General features: G+C 46.5%; 1 protein-coding gene across 1 annotated transcript; it reads right to left on the bottom strand.

Annotated features, from left to right (window-relative positions):
- Positions 1-282: 282 nt before the first annotated feature.
- On the bottom strand, positions 283-22,490 carry LOC135815261 (NCK-interacting protein with SH3 domain-like). The gene is made up of 18 exons (XM_065328536.1): positions 21,398-22,490; positions 19,580-19,669; positions 18,621-18,780; positions 15,367-15,508; positions 14,950-15,031; positions 14,682-14,797; positions 14,389-14,465; positions 11,730-12,316; positions 9,982-10,121; positions 5,773-5,896; positions 5,285-5,452; positions 4,643-4,729; positions 4,078-4,216; positions 3,777-3,857; positions 3,191-3,319; positions 2,608-2,706; positions 1,935-2,101; positions 283-1,220 (listed from the first exon to the last, which is right to left on the bottom strand). The coding sequence occupies exons 1-18, from the start codon at positions 21,569-21,571 to the stop codon at positions 1,032-1,034; spliced, it is 2,751 nt and encodes a 916-aa protein (XP_065184608.1). The 5' UTR covers positions 21,572-22,490; the 3' UTR covers positions 283-1,031.
- Positions 22,491-22,786: the final 296 nt, after the last annotated feature.

Genomic DNA, 22,786 nt, shown 5'->3' with positions numbered 1-22,786 from the left:
CCCACACACAAACCGTGCACACACGCACCATGTGTCCGCCTGTCGCAAGAGAAGCACGCAAACCTGCAGATGCACTGGATAACTGGATGTGCACCCACAGATTTTCTCTTTATAGTAACGACAGCGGATCCGATATTGAATGAAACAGATCAAGACTAGCGCCAGATTACTGTCCAATACACACAACTAGCGAAGCCATGTGAATCGACTCCCAATGCACACCCTGTCTACATCACACGGAGCGCATCGGACACACACACACACGGTGACCACACCGTACCATACATGAACACACTTGCATTTGTCACGTGACTGGCAGAATAGAAATTTCAGAATCAATACGAAAGCTATGGAGGCTAAACAACAATGATAATATCACCTAATTTCATACTAGAGGAGTGAGTCAAATGGTGTACGGCTGTGTTGTGAATTTGCAGCAAATTTATCTAGTTCATAGATATGCATAAGTCAGTGAATAAAAGGGTCATGAAGCTGGATGAATAACACAATTACAGAACTCACACGAAAGAAATAAACACACAAGCCGTCCTGGTAACTTGAAACCAACCAGGAAAAGGGTCAGAAGTGCCATGGGAATCAAGCAACCAAGAAGATAGCAAAATACAACGGCGAACAAATGAACTATGGGGTGAAGTATGGTTGTATGCTCCGCATGAAAGGGACGAACAAGGGCATTATGGACGTAGCAAATTGGTGTGATATAAATAAATTTGAGGCGGTTTGGGTTAAAAACTAGAATTTTTCTCAGGAACTTTCGCTCTGCAAAGCATAGAATATGTGCAGTGGTAAACAAATCAAAGCATAGAATATGTGCAGTGATAAACAAATCAAATTGACAGGGTTTCAAGGCCGGAAACATACGACCTTTTATGAAAACAGAATATATACAAGTGAAGGCACAGCAGACAGCTAGGGGATGAAATCAAGGTAACCAAATGTAATGAGACAGCAAGTCGATAGATACAGCACAGAGGAACAATCAAGATCAACTCACGTGAGCGCTGCGGCATTTAGCTTGCAGCTAGCGACGGCGCAAGGCTCCGTATCCGCGTAATGGTGTCCTTGTTCCGCGCCTCGACCACTTCTCCTTCTTCAATACGCACTAGAGCAGTAGCAATTTCCTCTTTGCCATATTGATCAGTGTTGAAGTCAGTGGTCTGCACCATTTCTTCCAGCAGCAGCAAGTAATGATAGCGGAGCTAAACAGAGGTGACGAGTACAAATCAAGAGCATATAAACCAGAATGTCATTTTGACGTCAGGATACCGTAACAGCCCTTATAAGTGCCCACTACCCTTGCAGACGCCCAGATGCCGCGTGTCAACACTCTTATTCCATTTTCTAGCCAACCAACGCGTGAACGCCTATTGAGAAAAGCAAGTGCCCAGTACACAGTCCAGTCAACCGATATGCATACATGTAGTTGCACACTTGCTGTGTGTATCTTGCACGCACAGCAGACTAGATCTTTGGGAAGTAAAGGTGTGCCAGAAACAGGTCAGCACAACGGCAAGCACAAGCTGCAAGTAAGGGCCGAGTGCAAGAGTCCAAGAAAATCCGCTACACAAGCATGTATGCTACACGTACTGTAGCAGAGTGCAAGGCACACAACATACATGTACAGTGCAACTTCAGTAGAACACACCTGCAAGGGCTGTACAAATCGGTACTTATGATAACAGAGGCACCGTGTACGCAAGGGCTGGTATAGTATAGCACATTGCAGGGCCGTCAAAAACAGTGCGTTATATCCCATATGTTTTCCTTTCTTTCTTTTTTCCCGCTTTCGCTTGTTATCTCATAATTATGTTATGTACTTTACACTGAAGTTTCACTGTAGAATGCTAGTTAGACAATTGTAACACATAGCAAGTAAGTAAGCAAGTAGTCCGCTGGAACCATTCTGCACCTACCTCACTGTCTTCCGGTAGATCATTCAGTTGCCGTGCCACGATGCCAATCAACACATGCGTATCGGATGTGTAGAAGAGAGATGCCGTGCTGCGCTCGGCAAACATGTCCTTCAGCAACTTCAGAACAGAGTCAGGAACAAGCGGCTTGCTCAGGGCCACTGGATCCTCTGCACAGATAGACATGAACATGGCAAGAAAGGCAGGCCGAGTTACAAGGTGGAATCTATGAAAAAGCTTTCGGCTGATTGACCACTTGAGCCAAACATAGACAAACATACAAGCCAGGATGTTCAAGTATCATCGTCTACTGTCAACCTTGCAAATAACGACATTCGATCGTGCGTGACAAAAGTGCTGTTATGCGCGCCGAGTTGTCGCTATTCGTGAGGTTGAAAGTATGCATTCAAACGGCCGCCAGGTCGTTGTTATACCCGCTGTTTACACCCATTTATACGAGCATGGGAACTTTCTTACAACAGTGACCAGCTCTGTTATCTATTCAATTCTGAGTCCAAACACTACGATATACAACATTCATAGAAAGCAAAGTGCCGTGTCTAGTTGGCTAGACCCCCCCCCCCCCCTTCCCAGCTTTCCGACTCAACAGAGCACACACACACACACACACACACACACACACACACACACACACACACACACACACAAACCGCACCTTCTCGGTTTACTATCAGCAGCACCTTCTCACAGAAGTTGCGTGTTGTTGGCATAGCCTGCAGTGCCTTCATCACGTGGTTGTTTGCAACATCAATATCTACAAGCAGTGCAAAGTTGGAACAACCAGAACAGCCAAGAAGGTTACAACAAGAACTTCTAGATAACACTCTTTTGACTTGCCAAAGCCTGGGGGATGATCGTCTTCGGAAAAGAGAAAATGCCTGCACCTCACATTGTATGCTACTTCAAACAGAAACAACGTACTTCTGAAATTGGTGTGTGTGTACGACCTCCACCCCCCCCCCCCCCCCCCCACGCGGCCGTATTACGGCAGTCAGTCTATGGTGGCAAGGACATGCCAAATGCAGTAAGAGATCTCAAACTGGTAGAATCAGATTATATGCGTTTCGCTGCACAGCATAATCGGGCACAAGGAAATGCAAGCAAAAACAGCACCAAGACAAAGAGATAAATCAGTACGGTTATGCCAGCAAATGATCACAACCAACGCTGCATTCGCTGCACAGCATGGAGAATACACACTGGTAAGTATCACCATTATAAATCTGATAGACGCATACCTAGGAAGTGGTAGTTGAAGCCAAGCACAAGACCCAGAACACAGTCGAGTAACCGCTCCTCTTCATCCTCTTCCAATGGGTTCTCAACAAGATCCAGTAAGAACAGCATGAAGTCGGTGTTCCATGTTTCTGCAAGCAGAGGAACAGCGCAATCAACACATCTGAGATAGTGCACCATTTTTGTATGCAAGTAGACAGAGACTAAAACAGGAGAGCAAGTCAAGATTCGTGGATGTGCATACTGTAAAAGCCATTATTCTAACGAGGCGCATATATAACGATTTCCCAAAATTGACTAGTTTATGTGTACCAAAGGTAACGATCCTCACTCATTCTCAACGCTCAATAGGACAGTATGTGTATCGATTTCTGTATAACGATTTCTATTTTAACGACAGATTTCTCCTCGTTAACTCGTTAGAGTTAGCACTTCGTTATATATATGGCTTTTACAGTACCATACAGAAATCATAACAATTCATGTCAAGGACCTGCTCACACACAGAAGAGAGAGAGAGAGAGAGCGAGAGCGAGAGAGAGAGAAATAGATATCCCTGATTAGTAATTAAGTTACCAAACAACTCACCATAGTAGTTGAATGGAGGCTTTTCACCGGAGGAGAACATCATCGTGCCTACCAAGCAGGAGTACAGCGTCTTTTGGAATTCTGCAAGAGCAGATTGGATGAAACAGTAATAAAAAAGAAGAAAGAGCACAGTGTGAAGTAGATGGAGAGCACGTGCTCAACGACATGAAACTTACAAGCTAAAGGAGATACCAAACTAAACAATACACAGGTAGTAAGCATGGAGAATCACATATTGAGAATCAAATTCTCTGAAACAATCTGCGATTACAGAGGCAAACCACATCAATAGAAACCGTACCGGCTGTGTCGGCTTTAATGTCGCGTGCCAACTCAAGTGGTAGGTTGGACGTAAGCAGAACAGATGGGATTTTGGTGTCCAGACTACACAGGCCTCCAAAGAATTTCAACAGAAGCAGTCGAATTGGCACTCGAGTTTCCTGAAGGATGAATGAGAAACAAGGGAAATAGTTTCAGAACGCGAAAAGCACAGAATTTAATAGAAACCACCCAGACAAGCGATTCAAAACAAACCAACAATGGTATTATTAAAGGAAACACACGGTGGAAATAATATTCAAATCTCAGCTGAGTCAAATTTAGATCTGTTGGGGTTGTACGGCAAAATTCAAATTTCAATTTCCATAGCCCTTGCATATGCAGAGTAAATTCAGCCACCTGGGCCCTGGACTGGTTTGGCTTAGCTGAAAAGTGTTGACAATTAAACACGTCGAACCCCCTCAATTTGCAGTAGTTTTGACAAGCCGTATACTACTGGTATGAGGATGACATGACACAAAGCCAGATCCAAACAAACATGAAATACGAGCAGGGTGCACTGTGTGGCACAATGCTATTTCTCTTACCATTTGGTAGTACTCAGTTAGAGTGGTGACAATGGCATAATCATCATACGCCACTTTGTGTGCACATAATACTTGATCCGCCTCGGACTGGAGAACATGATAAACACGAAAAACAATATAATTAAAAAAAAATTTCACGGTTCGCGTGAGACTCGGCCAAAGGCCCAGTTTTCCGCATCCGCAGGAACGCCACCACCCTCTTGGATCAAGGCGCAGATGCAGCTCCTAAGCGGTGGGAGGTGAGTAGATCAGACCCACCACAAAGTGGTCAAAGACCGAAATCCCATTCACTGCATCCATGAAAAACAATATATATATAAAAATATTAATACATTCGGAAACTCAATAGAGATTCCGCACCAGGGTTAGACACTATAGGAAACGAAGCTGTGGCTCTAAAGGAACGCAATGTGAACATTGGGCGACTGCAGGTGACCCGTCACAGGCAGAAGGTTGGCCATGGTCACAGACACAAAAGCTATCAAACCGGTAGAATGGTGGCAGACACAGTACTAGCTCAGTATACATGTACCGTAGAAAATACTTCTCTAAAAGAACGGCCCAACTTCCACACTAGGACCGCTCGATTCAGATGTATGTGAGGTAAGCCTTCCAACACCTTGCAGACAGTCTGTGACCTACCAGGATAGAGAGAAGCTCTTCGAGATATTCTGTGATGACGTCGGCATCATCGTGAACGGTCCAGTTACGCTGCTGTCCGTCATTACGCATCGTTGTCAGCTCGGCGAAGATAACGTCCAGGCGATTTCCATCGTGCGTATCCTTGCTTCCGTCAGTCGTACTACCGCTCTTGGATAGGAGCACAATGCACACAACCACACATTGTGTTTAGCCTTGAAACTTTGCAAACGCAATCGGATTGCCTTGAGTAGTCAGCATACGCTGCTCTGTATATCACATTCAGCCTACCCCAAAGTACTAATACAAAACAAATGGGAGAGAATCCAATTATTCATCACAAAGAATCTGATATTGATGCTGAAAAATACATGTAATTGCAATTTAGTCAAAAGCACTTGAAATGAGCTACATCGATTGCTACCATAGAGAAAGGAACAGCCGCCCTGTACAAGTTTCTTGCTCAACCCCACTCAGGCCAGATGCCTTACCTGTAGCTGGTCCAGTGCTTCTTCGAGCTCCTCAATCTCACTGGTCTTATCCGGGATAAACTCCTTCATGTGCTCCAGCACAGTCTTGGCCGCTACAAACGAATTATCAAAGCTGCTCCCGGTCCTGCAACACATGGTGCGAGGAGAACAATATTGATCACAAAAATGACTCGTGAAAAAGCCCATCCGATCAGCTCTGGCAATACAAGCCGGGGACAACGCAGTGCAAAATGAGAGTCCATTTGCAGAGGCTGTCTAAGCACCAGCCATCTGCAATGATCAATGTTCTATAGCCGCATTTAACGCTCAAGCCAATGTACAGGCTTTACGATTAAGATTAAATTTTGTATTCACTGGTTAAAGTTTTTGAGTGGACTTTTACTTTTACGCCATGGCATAGTAGGTGGGTAATTTCGAATCTAAAATGTCCAGGAAAGCAGTGGTGTTTCGAATATATAATTAAGCCGTGACTTTAAAGCCGCAGACATACGGGTAAAAAAAGAAAGAACGAACGCAGTGAGTTTGCAACAGCAAAGGTGGTTACTATGTACATGGTATATGTACGATCAAGAGTATATAAGCCCCCAAGAGTGTGCAACTCTGCATATGTCGGATATGAGGTCCCCGAGGGCGAAAACGCACATCACGTGTCCTAGGTACGTTTGTACACACGAAGGATAGTGTGCGCGCAATCCGAATATCTGCCATGATCATGCTGGCGAGTTGCATAAGCACAGTGAGTTTCCGACATAGAGTGCATTTTTTATTACTCCGCTGCTCGCTAAAAACTGGTAGGAAACGTACTTCCTCCGCGTCATTAAAATTGTCGCTTCCCAGAGCGATTTTTCGAATATATTTTGTCCACTCAAAGGGCAAAGAAATCAGCTAGAAATTGAGGCAGAGCATTGTCGACGGACCAAGCTTTAGTTTGTGCCCCCCCCCCCCCCCCCCCCCGCTTCTCTGCACTTGCAGCTAAGGTTGACGTCTTCATCAGAGTTTGAGACAGACCCTTCAGCACTCAACAATATGCTGAACAAGACGCGCGGTCAAATTCAGGTCAAGAAACTTCGTTTTCAAGCGATCCATGCCTCCCGGTGGCAGGCGATGAAGGCAAGCTAGCATTTTTCAAGTACACTGTAACGACCTTCCAGCGGGATAGGGTAAGCAGTTTCGCACCTTCTTTCCTTGGCAAGCGCTTCGCTGATTTTGTTGGTGTTTTCAGACCTGCTACCTTCGCAGCCACATGCGCCACAAGTAGCCCATTTTAGGAATTTGAGACCGCTTTGTTCTTGCCATCGTCAACTTCAGCATTTCGTATTCAGGAAAGATACCAGGGTTCTTATACCCAAGCGTGCAGTCTTGATATATGCCCATGCGAACGATGTGGGACGGCACAAACTCCAGAAAACGAAATGCGCTCTGGGGCGGAATAGTGCGGAGCGCGATGAATTTGCTTGGTGCGGAAGAGAGCTCCGACAAAGTCCGAGACCACCACGGCTTCAGTGACAAGTAGACATTGCGCAGGAAGGGTCGCACCAGTGTTCGAACACAGAAAACAGCGATTCCGACAGTCTGACTAAGACGAGCCAAGTCTCAAATATTGCGATGTGCGAAGCGACAATTTTAATGACGCGGAGGAAGTACAACTGGAACACTGTACCACGTGATGTGAGTTTTCGCAGTCAGCGAACCCCATAGACAGGGAGGGTATCAGGAGTTGCACACTCTTGGGGGCAACTAAATCATGAAAATTTACTGGGATGCAGGATTGAAGTCAATGGCATCAGCAATGGGCTACCGTGGCGATTTGCTGTCAGTATTGGAGAAAGCCAGCAACTTCCGCAAGTACCATGAGTTCCTACTCCTTGCCCATGAAGCAAATTGGAAGAATCATACTCCAGCAATGTGGGAACCCAAAGGTGACACATTCTCAATTGCAGGAATTTGCAACATCAATGGCTGAGAGTGATGACATATGGAGGTTCTGGAAGGAGTTCTATTTCGATCATATGATGGCATACATGAGTCTTTGGGCAGCAGCTCGCAGTGGAAATTGCGATCTGCGCATATCTGCGATCAAAGCAGCGGCCCCATTGTTTCACGCATAGACAGGACGTATTACTTGCGGCTGCTTCCTCACCACTTGTCACATGTTGCATCCATGCCAGAGGCGATAAAAACACAGTCCCAAGCTGGTGCATTCTCAGTGAGCCTGTCATCAATGCTTTCAACTCAATTGGCCTGGATGAATGTCATGAAATGTGCATAAACAAAGACTTGAAGGCAGCCATCGTACACCCATGTCCAAAATATATTGATCGTCTTGCATGTTATTTGCCGCATCGTGAGCATGTGCTGCACAACATTAAAGAGGAGTTGTTTGTTTGTTTTCGAGTTGTTTTCTGAGATAACAGAAGACAAAAGGAGCAGCAGAGCCAGCCACAGCGATGGACCTAGCAAGCAACAAAAGGAGCGGATGGAGATTCTGAAAGCCATGGTGGAGATCAACTTCCAGCAGTGCCTTGTCGTCGATGGACCTAGCAAGCAACAAAAGGAGCGGATGGAGATTCTGAAAGCCATGGTGGAGATCAACTTCCAGCAGTGCCTTGTCGTCGATGGACCTAGCAAGCAACAAAAGGAGCGGATGGAGATTCTGAAAGCCATGGTGGAGATCAACTTCCAGCAGTGCCTTGTCGTTAGTCCTGACACAGATACATTCCATATCGGTTTGCCACTTCTCACTAATCAGACCATCTTTGCGCAGCTAGACATGTCAGGCAGCCAAGAGCACAGCTTCACCAGTGTCAAGAGCTTGTCCAGTAGCTTCACCACCGATCCTGACCTGCAATGTATTCCGGAAAATCTGAAGGCACTCACAGTTCAGGTTACCTTCATCGCCACGGGTTGCGACAAGTACTGACTACGTATCATTTTTTTCCGGTCACTGGGCAAAACCTTCTTCAGCACATTGTGCAGGTACGCTAGCTTCATTACTGGCAACACTGCAGCTGAAGGTGTCCCTGAAGCTGTGTGACACCGAATCAGAAGATGGGTTTCTTGCGTTTATTCGCCTGGTTGGCTGTGCCCATCATTCCAAGCACACAGCTGATTTCGAGGACAATGGGCCTAGTTGTATACCTCCCCCCCCCCCCCCCCCCTCTCTCTCGCCCTACCGCGTCTACGTTTCCCGTTTCCTCTGCTCCCGTTTTCGCCCAGTACATGGATCATCACAACCGACCAAAAATTCCTTACGTGGACGTAGACGCAGCGCTTTGTTCCGTAGTGTGATGACAGCCTTAGTTAAGTAAAAATGTCACGGCTCGCGCGCGCGACTCAGTCAGACTAAGTTTTCCGCATCTGCAGGAGCACCACCACGCTCAAGGATCAAGTAAAGTTTAAACTTGAACCTGCCCAAAAGGGAAATTTTGATTCCTCGGAACAGCATTCAAAGTTCTGTTTATACTTGAGACTCAAACTCCACAGCATGGAAAAGCAGTGCTGAAGTTGACGGCTGTGCTTTCCAAGGAGCCCAACAATGCGTGTGAATAAATAAAACAAGCTCGGGTCGCCAAGGTGGCAACGAAGGCTACCAACAAGGCGTCTCAAATAGAGAATGAGAGTCAACAAAACTGCCCGAGTACATTATCCTACCCCATTAACTAGCCATTCCCTCCTTTTTCCACGGAAAATATCTGCGCCTTGAGAGTGTGCAGTACCGGCCGAGGTCCTTCTTGTTCTTGTTCATATTCATGCGGAGGAGTTTCCTATGTGAGTGGCAAGATTGCAAAGTACTACAATCATGTGCTAGCAAGACCAAAGAGCGCAGATCAGGTCGTATAACCTGTCAGTTTTGTGCCTAGTTGTCACACTTTCTGACTGTATAATTAGTATGTGATTACAGTGGAAGAGTAAGACAGTTACTCGCCCATTACTTTGCAGATTACTTCGTAATTATGCATCACATTATTGTACATGTACTGTACGTCGAACAATCACCACGATGAGCACCCCCAAATAAAAAATAACTTTTTTGACTTGATCCACAATCCCCGACATGGTGCCACACACCCCACGCTCAGTTGAACCAAACCCATCTACTACTAGTACAAAATTGATCGACTCTACCGCCAGTATACTAGTAGCAACGTACAACTCTAAAGCCGTTTCACCAGCCACCACCACCCTCCAAACAAAACGCATAAGACTTACTTGACTCGCACATCTTCGACGAGGCGCTTGGCCACTTCCTTGGGGTTGGTACCAGTACTCATGACTTTGCTTACGAAGCGGGCCAACAGGGGACTCTTGATGTGTCCTGATGAACGACTAGAAATACCCGACGATCCACTCTGCAAATGAATAGTTCAGGGAAATAATTACATTCAAAAACCTTTCTTGCTATGCCTTTGATTAATTTTTTACACGAAAATATCAAAATATCATAGAAAACGAAATACCGCGCGCGCGCGCATAGCATGCGCATATGCATGTACGCAGGGAGTCGTAAAATACCCTGCATGTACGTGATCACGAGGCTTGCAAAATCAAAAAGAACATGTACCAACAACAGGAGGCATACAGCAGTAGACTACACTGCAGTACTGGTACAGCACAGGCAGTGCAGTCTGCATGCAGTGGCCGTGGAGGCCCTCGAGGGCCAGGAGAGCGCAAGTGACATTTTACTTGCTGTCGTTCTGTCTGGCTAGTTCTGAAACGCACCTTGATGCTGGGAGTAGGAGTAGGACAATGTCGGCGTCGGGCGTTAAACACCGAGACTAACAAGTGGAGGTACAGCACTGGCGACAGTTTCTACGTCTGGCCATGTGCGATCAGGAAGGAACTCTTTGGCTCCGACGAGTATTTCAGTTGTACAAATCTGAACAATACTGCTATGCCTGCTTACTAATACTAGTAGTAGTACCGGTAGTAGTAGTGCTGCATGCCTGGGTTCTACATCACTTGGAGATAGATCACTGATCATTGATCAAGCACTTGTTGAGCCAGCTAACTAGTGAGTATGACGGTACGCGGTATGCCATGGCATGAGCATCATTCTGAATGTTGTGCATGTTGTACTTGTAGGTCATGGCATGGGGTGCTGCATGCTGGCGTGCACACTTCCTCTTACATCATAACTACAGTCATGTACACAGCGGTAGCAAGAGCTAGAGGCAGATAAACAAGTGGTTGCTAGGATGGATAGGCCACTCATGTCACACTTTGTATAAAAGTGGTATGTGCCCAATGCTGTAGACAGCAAGCTGTTTCGGCCACAAAGGCCTTGTGCACAATGCACAACCATCCAAAAAGAGGTACCTGTAAACAGCAGTGATAGTATGCTAAATGAACATGATGAAAGGTACCGCATAATTCCACACAGGGCCACAGTGCATACACAGTCACTGCAGATTCAGAATGGGGTGATACATCCACTGCTGGTACTGGTACAGAAAAAGGTCACATCAGGATGCGACACGAGGGGCCTACCCAGAAGATACTGTACTTCGCCATTGTCAGAGCCGTTCCGAATTGACCCTAGAAGTCATTATAGTGTTTTTGACATTATCACTTTCAAGTCCTATTGCATGTGTGTGTGTGTGTGTGTGTGTGTAATGTCAGACTGTGTTCACATAGACCACGTTACCATGTGATTACGTGTGGCGGCAAGCATAGGAAGGGTCTTGAGAGGAAGCTCTCTTGGTTGCGGAAGAGTAAACTGTCTTCAAATGTTGTTGTACATGTAATAGAGCGCTGTGTTCTGCTATATTCGTGTAATGGATACAGCACAGAACGCTTCCACTATATTTGTGTAATGGATACAGCACAGAACACTTCCATTTTATGGAAGACTACTGCATGACTGTAATACTTGTAGGGAAATCCCGGCCATGCCATGACTTGCTTGTGTGTGGATCATAGAGAATACAGTCACACGGGACAATACCAACAGGACATACCAGATTTTTGCCGAGTTGACCTCTCTTGACGGTGGGCAGACTAGTACTGCTTGCAGTCGCTGTCCAGCTCCCGTTCACTGGGCGAGTGGTTGATGCAGCTGCACTGGACTGTTGGCCACACTTTGGTGCTGATTCTGGTGGTGGTGGGGGCTTCACTTTGGGTTTCGGTGGTTTCTTTGTCTTGGATGTCTTCCTGGGAATTGCATAAGTGTCAGAATCGTCGGCTTGTGCTTCTGACGTCTTCTCCTCCCCCCTTGACCCCAGGATACCATCTATGGATGCATAGGATGCTGGCTTTTCGCATGCTGAATAAGAAGATGCACCATTGGTATTGCCAGCTGCATCCAGCTTCTCGATTGCTCCATCCTGCGGTGCTTGGTTCTGGTCTTCGTTCGGAACAGCTGTGTATGGGTCAGGGGGGTCATCATCTAGAACCGAACCAGGGGCTGGAAGATCACCCAATGGCTGTGACTCGGAACGGCTCGCCGCGTCGTAAGAAACAGAAGCATCGGGGATGGGTACTGAGATGGAGTTCTCCAGGGGTGCCTTGGACGAGATGGCCTCAGTGCCATTTTCTTGCTTGGTGCCTAAGAGAGACACGGGCATTACACAAATTGAGAGCATAGCGTTGCAGGGACCACGTACACTAGTGCAATACGACTATGTATGTATAAGTGAAATCTAGTCCGTCAGAAATGGCCACATCTTTTACTGTGCGTACAGTAGAGTCACGGGCCGAAGTGTACATGTGTATGTAATGGTGCGTGGAAAGCGACCACTGGAGAGTTGTAACTGTTATGTGTACCCAAAGCAGGGTTGTGCACAACTGCCATGCACAATATGCAGATTGTGTGTACGGAGTCGTCGCATGATGTGAAGTAAGTTAGTTCTGCCGAGAGAGAGCGTCCTCGATGCACCTAGGTGCAGCGCTGTATACAGGCACAGAGAAGGGAATCTAATAAAGCGTTATTGCTGTTACTAGTAAGCCACACCAAGTTATTTCTATGTTTCGCGTCACCGTGTACCTTTTCGAATCGTTGCCAAGGAAAAAAAGTACCCAAGCGAGTCAATCGATGGCTGTTCTGGCGAATTTTCTCTAGCCAGTATGGCAGATCAGCTTCTCGATAATCTTGCATTCTAGGCGATGGTACGGAGAAAGTGCGAGCTATGAAACTTCTTTCCAAGCCGTCCGGGAGGGCCTGCTCACCAAGCGAGCGGAGATTCTAGGTGTCAACAAGGACTCCGGGTTTTTCCAAGATCGTCGTGATGGAGAGGAATTCCATTCGACTCGTGTCAAAGAAGCCATCCATGAAATCTGTTGCGGTATCGCTCCAGCCCAGTCTGCCAGCTGTGCTGTGCCTACTTTTTATCGTTTTTGGTAAGTGACAGTTTACAGACTGAGCTGAGTGTAGTACAGTGTAGTGCAACATGGCTCAGTACACATAGAATGGAGTTTTGTTTTTCTTCTGTTTTTTTTTTTGTTTTTGTTTTTTTTCGCCCGCCCACGTGCCTTTTCCAGGATATTTAAACCGGGAAATCCCCAAATCGCAGCCATCTCACAACCCACGCAACTCCCGCAACTGGGCCATCGCAGAAGTTGAGCTTGGCTCAACTTTTGCGATGCGACAAGCGATCTGGCGTACGATTTTGACATTTTCTACAGCAAAGTTGTACAAAAGTTCAAGAGTTGCCTATAAACGTGTACAAGTTGTACCAAACAGCGCAAATTGAACTGCATTGAACTTCGCGCCAAATCAGCAAGGCGTTGTCGCATCGCTGACTTCTTCTGTGAATGGTATTTCGCGAGTTCGCATCGCACGCATCCGTCGCAGATTACGTCGCATCGCAAAAAAGCTTCTGTGAATCCCGCTTTAGTGTTAACACATGAAACTCGGAGTAACAGCAATGAAGCTATAGTTTCCTTCTCTGTACCTGTACTTCGAAGTATGCATCCTTAGTTATCCTCATTAGGCCACCTAGAATTAATTCGTTGTTTCGGGTCACTTCACTCATCCGTACCAGGGTCGGTCGGTCGGGTTTATTTTTTATTATATTATATTTTTTATTTTGGTTTACGTCCATGTGCATACATGTACATCGAATAGCTTTTGTCCATCTAGCCAGTCGATCAAATCTGACTTTAGTGTAGATAATCCAGCGCAGTCATTGTCCCATCAGATCCAGGTCCCCTCCAGGACCAGATCTTGGCCTCGCTGGCAAACGAGTCTGACGAGCAGCTCTCATCTTGAAAACTTCTGTAAATAGCGACAAGGTGGGCGGAGCTGATGCTGTTTCAGGACCGATTGCGGATCGGAGATAGAAGACAACGTCGTCACCAAGCGCTGCATCCTGTCATTTGGCTAGCCATGGCGGCTTCTGAGGTCGATATCTGGACTGCTATTATTAGGGTCGCGCCTGTACATAGTGTAGTCTGTACATTTGCATGCACTATAAAAAATTTAAAAAATTGCGGTCGGGTGAAAAAGGACGGTCGGTCGGGTGACCCGAAACAACGAATTAATTCTGGATGGCCTTACTGCAACACACACACACACACACACACACGCGCGCGCGCATGCACACACACACACTCTCTCACACCAAATAGTGAGTCATGCAATGAGAAATAAGACAAGATCGTAGGGGTAGTAGGACATACCATTTTTGTTGAGAAACGTCCTGGCATTGTCCAGGTCCCTGCCCCTGCTGACCTCATTACGAAGCTTCTGCAGAGTGCTGTAGGTGGCAACACAGAGCGATAGTAAGTGCTTAACTGCTTATCGTCTGCATCTGGAAAGGTCACATTTGATGTGAAATTTCACAGTGACACAAAAGCAGATCCCAACACTTGAAAATACATCAGCAGATCCTGAAAGAGGGCGAGCACTGTGCGCTCACAAGCGTGCATGAATATGTCAGGCACTGTCACTCCACCATGCATGTACTACGTACACAAGTAGGTCACGAACATCCGACTTCTGCCGAAGGTTCTTGGAGCCCTTCAGTGCAGAGATGGTGCTGTCCAGCTCCTCGAGAATCTCCTTTCGTTCCTCTTTGTCGGCTTGACTCTGTGCGACGATAACATGTAAATGGCAACACTTACTGTAGGCAGCAACTACAGGCCCACTTCACTATAAATGTGCATGCACCTCAAATGGGTGTAAAAAAATAAAAAGCAGCACTTCATAGCCAAGATGCTCTAGGCCTAGGAGACACTCACCTTGCTTCTGTCCCTGCGAATTGACAACCTCTTCCTGAGACTTTTTTTCGTGTCACCTCTCCGAATAAACGCAGGAGAACCCCTGGGATAGGCAGAACAGCGGACAAAGCATTGCAAACGTTGTAAATATTTAGCGCATTAGCCATGAGCTACATGTAAGTCAGCTAACTGCCATATCTCAACTTGTGCAGTTCACTCACAAATCTTTGAAAATTACGTCTACTGTTAAAATCATTTTCCTCGCAGACAAAAGTGCTATACCGTACACGTGTAACACTTAGAAAGAGGGCCCAAACATGGTGTACTTTCAAGCCCTTCTCTTCAGGTGATACCGGTATTAGTATACAGCAAGAGTAAAGGAACTCCTGGGCTCTGGAGATTGTACATAGCATCACACATTTGAATGCAGTTGCTTACTCTGGCGTGTCATTACAACGTATTGATACGTTGCTGCGTGATACGGCTGGGCTATTCTCCGGCACCCCTGGGCTTATACAATTAACACCGCTTGGTGATTTTCTGCCATTGCGGATACTCATCCGGTCCACAACAAAGCGGTCTGAAACAGTGACACAGAGAAACAGACATGCCCTTGAGGTACTAACACTACTTTAGCAGCACTCCTGCTTTTTCAAAGGATTTTACACACGTAAGCCACACATGCTCACAAGTGCACATGTAAACGCATGCATGAATTAGAGGTCGTCGCAAAAGTGCTTTTTCGTCCCTGAAATGAACATCGTTCATTTCGTTCTGGGACCCCTTCCCTCTGAAATGAACGCAGCTTGCTGTGCTGGACGACAAAAATCACATTCATGTACATCGGAAAGGCTTTCCGTCTAAAGCCTTTCCATACTGGTGCTCGATGTTTCAGTTTTGTGACACCAAAATTAGTGTAGCGCTAAAGACACGTGGTCGACACGTGACCAACTACAGGCCTGCCTTGTGCCAGTTGCCACCGTCAGGAGCAACTGTGGAACAGTACAGTGCGCGCCCCTGTGTAGAACGCACTCACGCAGTGCTGACGTGTAGGTACTGTAATTTCATAATTTTTCGGTGTACAGTAAAACCTGTAACGAAAGACCACCGTGACTAGCGACCAGCCTGGTACTACCGACCACTTCGCCAGGCACGGAAGGTCTCACATTCAAAATGCACTGTGACTAGCGACTACCTGCTGAACGCGACCAGCGACCGCCTTTTCTTGTCCCAAAGACGATTTCTGACCCGTAACTAGCAACCGCGATGTGGGAAATCAAATGTTGCTCGAAGCTCCTTCTTGAAATTTTGCTGTTTTTCCATGGTCCTGAAAGGAATCTTTCGATACTACAGCTGAACAAATGAACGCTGGTGACCGTGGAGTCGGTGTGGACTGCACTACACCTGTCAAAATTTCAAGCGCTGTCAAGAATAAACATGATAGGAAACGTCTTGGAGAGTGCATCGAAAGCGCTCTCTGATCGATGTTACTTCTCGGAGGAGAAACGAAGACTGGGCGGCTCTGTCACCCCAGTCATACAGACGGATCGACGATGGCATCAAGGAATCCAGAAACAAAGCAGCACCACAAGGTCCTGATGCTGAAGGATCGCGTTCAAGCAATCGAGGAGTCACAACAAGGAGAGTCGGTACGATTGATCGCATGAAGAAATTTGAAGCCCAGCGCAAAACGAAACTTCCCCAGGGAACGTTTGACTGCTACTTCTGAAGCCAGGAGTCAAACGTTCCCTGGGGAAGTTTCGTTCAAATTATTTGAAGTCTGCAAACAATTAATCTTCTCTCTCTGTGTCCCTATCCATTTCTCCGTCTGTCTCTCCAAGTGTTGTTTGACTCGAAATAAGAATGACATTGCGCAAGTCCTGGGGAAATGTATTAGCTGCATTTTGACATACATAATATAATGGGATCCATATATGGTCACGCGGTGCAAACCTCTAACTAAAGACCACCTGCTACTAAAGACCGCTTTTGCCGGCACCAAGGGGTGGTCGGTAGTCACAGGTTTTACTGTACTTTTATTTTTGGTACTTTCGGTGTGTCTGTTTTATACCTAACATTTCAATACACCGAACGAACACTAACGCACATATTCCAATACCGTAATGTCGCGTGCATAAGCCGGATTTGTGCATAAGCCTGTCTCGTGTAGAAGCATGAAATCTGCAACAGCTTTTCGCGTACAAGCCTGTCGCATGCATAAGCCGGGCCAGTACACGAGACGCGCCACGTGTCGCGTGCGTAAGCCGGGCTACTACGCAAGACTGGTGAGCGCGCCTTTTACATGTTCATGTTTGCATGGTACCGTACACTTGCGAAAAAAAAGAAAAAAAATCCCGTTGGAAAATGTTGGTTTTGACGTCCAAAAGTCAGCAGTTTGCGCATACAAGCCTGGTCATTGAGTGGTGCTTGTCATAAGCCTGTCTCATGTATAAGCCTGTCTTGTGTACAAGCCTGACTCCATCACCGGCTTATAGGCATATAAGCCCCGGCTAATGCACGCGACATTACGGTAGTTATAGGGAACTGTTTCTGTACCTAAAATGTCTGAAATTAGAGTATGCCATACGCCGTGCACATCAGAAACATGGAAATATGTCGGACCCAACACCCAACGACGTCCGTACGTGGAGGCATTTTCAGATGTCCTGCTCCAGTAGTGAGGATGGGTGGTTGGTGGGAATCCTCTCAACATCCCATGCATTCCATTGCTCATTGTATGTGCCCTGGTTTCTTGTGCTTGCTCAAGAACAGACACAGAACTTAAAAGCGCTGGACATGTCTGCCGCTGACGCTGCCAGGCTCATGACCCCTTCCTTGCAACACGACAAAGGATTCGTGCGGAAACGTGCCGGTAGCAAAGTTCTGAACTACCGCGTGTGGTATCCAACCAGGTCTGAAGACCAGCGTGAAAAGTATTATTGGACCCTGTTGCTTCTCCATGTGCCATTCCGTGATTTCGCTGAACTAAAGTTTGAAGGTGAAACATATGCAGAGGCATTCGCGGAAGTAACTGCGAATCACCTGCATCTCCTTGATTTAGATGCGCATGTGCAAAGGATAGCACAACTCTCTGATACCGCTGAAGAAAAGGAGGAAGCGAATGAGAGCAAAGACAATCGGCTAGTTCTCGAAGACGCTGATGCATACGCTGAGGAAGCACCAGGAAATGTCGAAGTGAAAGTGCTGGACAGGATGGAATATGTAGAGCTGGCCTTGCGGGCTGATCCAACTGAGAGGATGTGAGGAAATAACAGAGGTGACGTGGACGGCCAAACACCGCCACAACCGCTTGATATGCCAAAGTCAATGAATACATATAAACCTTGTGCTACTGGTGCGTTCGGATGACGTAATTCATTATTTGGGTGAAGGAGTTCAATGAAGTCCGTGTGACTAACCAGTTCTAATTTCACACTTTTACGACGGGGTAGTCCACGCATGCACTACACCAGTATACGTTTTTATATGGATAATTATGTACAGTGTCGGTCAACTTGTGATTTTGGCTCGCACCCCCAATGAATAATGTTCGGACCAGGGACGACAAAAAACTTTTGCGACGACCCCTTATTAAAAAATATTATAAGCTTGCCGATAATTAACGTTTGTACGCCCCCCCCCCCCCCCCCCCAACACACACAGCAGTGGTACTATGTGACGGCAGCTCTTACTGGAGAAATGTGTCTGCAAGTGCTTGTCGGTGATTGGGCCATCGATAATGGCATCATCAGTAACAGGTAGGAAGTCACGGCCGTCCACTGCACTGACCGCCCGACTGTCCACATGTCGCACCAGCCAACCATATTCGGACACTTTGTGCAGCTGCTCGACCTGCGTGTGCATGGAGCCACATGCACATGTAAATACCACACAGACAGACAGATAGACACACACACGCGTGCGCGCACACACACACACAACACACACATACACACACACACACACACACAATTCAACAAAACATACTTCAAAGTATATCAGCATAGATTTGTGCAGGTGTTTGACGAAGGGCTGGTTTTGGAGATGGCGTAATGTCTGTAGGTCATACAGTAGAGTCACGCACCCAAGAACGTTGTTTCCAAGAAAGTAAATTATCAAAGATAAATTCAGAAGGAGTACTGTATTGTACAAAACTGGTGTGTAGGTCGCTGGATGTCTCAGTACACCGTTACGTTTGGTGCCTAATTGTAGGACTTTCTGACTGTATAACACCTAGTTACACTAGTGGTCAGTTACTCACAACTCATATCCATGTGTCTCCTTCCTTTCTACATTTTATTATTGGCTCGGTATCCAAATTTTCAACAATGCTAAGATCCAGGAACAATTTTCTTCATGGTAGTATGTTGGTGCCAATTGTTCTACTTGTATATATACTATAGCCATGTTGAAACTTTCATCTCTGAGACGCCTATTAGTGTAGGATCTGGCATATAGGAGTTTTTCTGTGGCTAACAACCCGTTGCAACATTTTGTGGGGCACAGATCTGCTCGTTCAGTTTAACATCACTGATCCTGTGCAAGTCCTGAACTGGCCTGGCTGGGTAAAAATGGGTTTCAAACCAACTCTACAGAAAACGGCATTCCTCTCCATGACAGGATCAAGATAAACTGAAAAACTTGGTCTCACCTTCTCCCCCATTGCTGCAAATTCTGTGCCATCTTCATTGGCAACGAACTTGCGGGCAACATACAGTGGGAAACGTACACTCTCCTCCTCCTGGGTCCGACAAAGAGCAAGAAAGGAAATCATGGACAAGGACATTAGAACAAGGTTGTTCCCCATCCAATGTCATGATGGTACGTATGCTACAGTATGGTGGATAACGTTTTCCTTTTTAAAAAAGAGGTTCATCCGATTACATGACAAAGTCGCGGCACAACGATGCACTAGCGATTCACTGGCGACTCACGTTGTATGCCCATAAGCGGTTCCGCTGCACTCATGCCCATAAGCGGTTCCGCTGCACTCATGCCCATAAGCGGTTCCACTCACTGTCACCACCATGATATCATTCACATAACCTCTATAATAGTGTTTAGGCACTGAACAATAATATTATTGTGAAATGCGATAACAATCTGCATTCATAACAGCGCACCTTGGAGGAAATTGAAGCTTCCGTATGGTTTATAATTTCGTACCCCACACCAGTATAATAATGATAATAATTGAGCCTCCATCACCGACTTATGGCTGTTTGAATAACTGCATGCATTTTCAGCTCTCAATGCAATACACTCGACTTTTCAAATGCGCTTTTTTCAACACTGCGCAAAACTACAGTGTTAAAACCACCGTTTTTCGGATCTGGAGGCTGGTATAATATCGTCGCACACGTGTACATTAAAGTCCACAGCCACAGGCCAGCATCTCAGTACACACCAGGGAGTCATAGAATGTAGCGGGACGATATGGGCGACCGGAACGCGAAACGACATGGGTTTTGCTCCCGGGGCTGCCCGTTGTAGTCGCCCTTTGGGCAGGGCCGATTTATACACGCCCGCATATGGCATCACGGGTCTCGGCAGCACCTGGGGTCAGCAGGTCTAGGCGGAGATCACAACTTCGACTTGCATAGACTATGGATCACGTAGAATTCCAAATCCAGGGTCGAAGCGTACATGGATTCAGATGTACTATGGTCTTGTGTCGTCTCCCTAGCTGCTAGGATTCCCTGGTACATGTTTATCAATAGAGAGGTTCTGCTATACGTGAAACGTAGAGAAATCACGGCGAGAGCAGGTGTCTGGGTTAGAGTCTACGGCTTTGCGGGTTTTGGGTCCAGATTTCTACGCGTAGATGAGGTTCTCTACGTTGTGGCACACGCAGAGAAAATGCGTGCGGATCTGCTGGGTATCATTCGAGTGCAGGCAGAAAACTGCCAGATATGGAAGGGGAAATTCCCAGTACACATTCCACGTGACTTCTCTACGTGAACGTAGAGCAGAACATGATTTCTTTACGTTAAGGGAATGCGAAGAGAGTTCGTGTGATTCTTTGCATCGCGTTCCCGAAACGTAGAGCAGAACCTCCCTAATAGGTCGCATTGCCATTCGCACATGTTCAGCATGGCATTATACATGTCAACTATTACTTCAACAAAGTTCAAGTCACCTGCTGTACTGTGGCAGTTGTTGGAGTAACAAGAGACTCAGAATCAGATGATGTGGAAGTAATAGTAATTAAAACTTTCACAGCATCTGATATCATCTGAAATTCTGTAATAAAAAAGGGTGTTCGTTGTCACGCGACCAGCTCCAAGGCCAATATTGGCAACAATAGGCTACACTCATCAAGGCAATCAACCCCAAGTACTTACATGTAGCTAATTACATAACGTCATAAGCCAAAGACTGAAGGGATAGATTAGTTTAGAGTTCTAAATGCAAGTTCTCGATGATAAGAAAGGTGACGGGTAGGGACCTCAACAACTAACGTACGTACCTCTAAGCAACTTCGAGGAGCAACTCCTACTCTCCCACCCCGACGAAGGGGTTGAACTTTGACCCATCGTTCGTCATGCCGAATCGTCTCCAGTACAATAACTTTGTCTCCTTCTTGCAACGATATTCCATCGCCTTCATCATCAGCAGAAACGCGACGCGCGGTGCGATACATAGCTATCGCGGCTCCAGTGAAATCAGCAATGCAGCAACCAGCACAAGAACAGAAGGAAGTCAGCGATCAATGATGAGGAACAGACGATGCCACTCGTCGCGACATAAATAATCTAACTCCTCTTCGCCAAGCCGGCTGAGCTGCAGCATAAAATATTTCTTCGACAATCAGTGAGCCACAACCAAGCTCAGTTATCTGTTCCGTGTTCGTGCCGATCCCTTCATCGTGCGAGAGATGTACCCAAGTCAAAGGTGCAAAATAGCAATGCCGCTTTTGGCAGATCCAAGAAATGGACCAGCGAACCAGGCCAGTTTTGTAAGCAACTTGCCTCCCCCGAAATGGCACAACTACCACAAGTAGCTCTTGCAGTCTTGGGTCTTCGCCTACGCTGCAGCGCCCGAGTGTTGGAAACTATTGTGCTGTTTGTATCTGCATATCTGCATACAAAAAGCACCAGCGATCGAAGCCGATGCCGCGATGGACCGACCAGTCGAGTCACACTCACACTTGCACCGGCGGGCGGTCTGCGGCTAGGTCTGCGCAGCGTGTGATGTTGTGTCGTTCAACATTGACAACAAACTACTTACTTCAACTTCAAGTTCAAGCCCCGGGCCAAGCACTCGCAACTATCTACGTGGACGGAGATGATGAATCTCGAAACGTTGAGCTCGAAAACTCTATGAATGAGTGAGTTACCTACTTGCGCTCGTCGTTCTCTTTCACCTGAATGGTGCAGTCATGTCACGCAGGAGGAACAGGGTGATCTACGAACACTCGAAAACTTCCAACATGAGACGATGAGTACTAACACAGCCGGTAATTCATACAAGACTGATCTGCAGCACAGTGAAACAAAGAGCGAATCGGCTCTCAGAGCCAGCTATTACATAGTAATATAAGTGCTCCTCTTTTTCTTCTAGACGTCGGAGTCGATCTCCCTACATGTACTGATGTAGCGTCGTTGATCTGGTGGCATGGTGTAAATCAAACGCGACGCGGGATTATCGAATGCGAACTAGTATAATAGTTGAGAGACAGCGTTTCAGGAGTCCCGTGGGAGCTACGAAGACAGCTTTAGCTAGTTTGGGCTTAGCTGCTCATCTTTAATTCGGCCTTGTACGAAATGTATGCTAAAGTTCTCTCCACTCCACTCTCCAGGCACGATAGCCAGATAACAGTCTCCAGGTGACTGGTGAACCCATAACCTCGGAACCA

Source organism: Sycon ciliatum, chromosome 4 (assembly GCF_964019385.1).
Source record: "Sycon ciliatum chromosome 4, ocSycCili1.1, whole genome shotgun sequence".
Lineage (NCBI taxonomy): Eukaryota > Metazoa > Porifera > Calcarea > Leucosolenida > Sycettidae > Sycon > Sycon ciliatum.
This window is presented reverse-complemented; position numbering and strand designations above follow the sequence as displayed.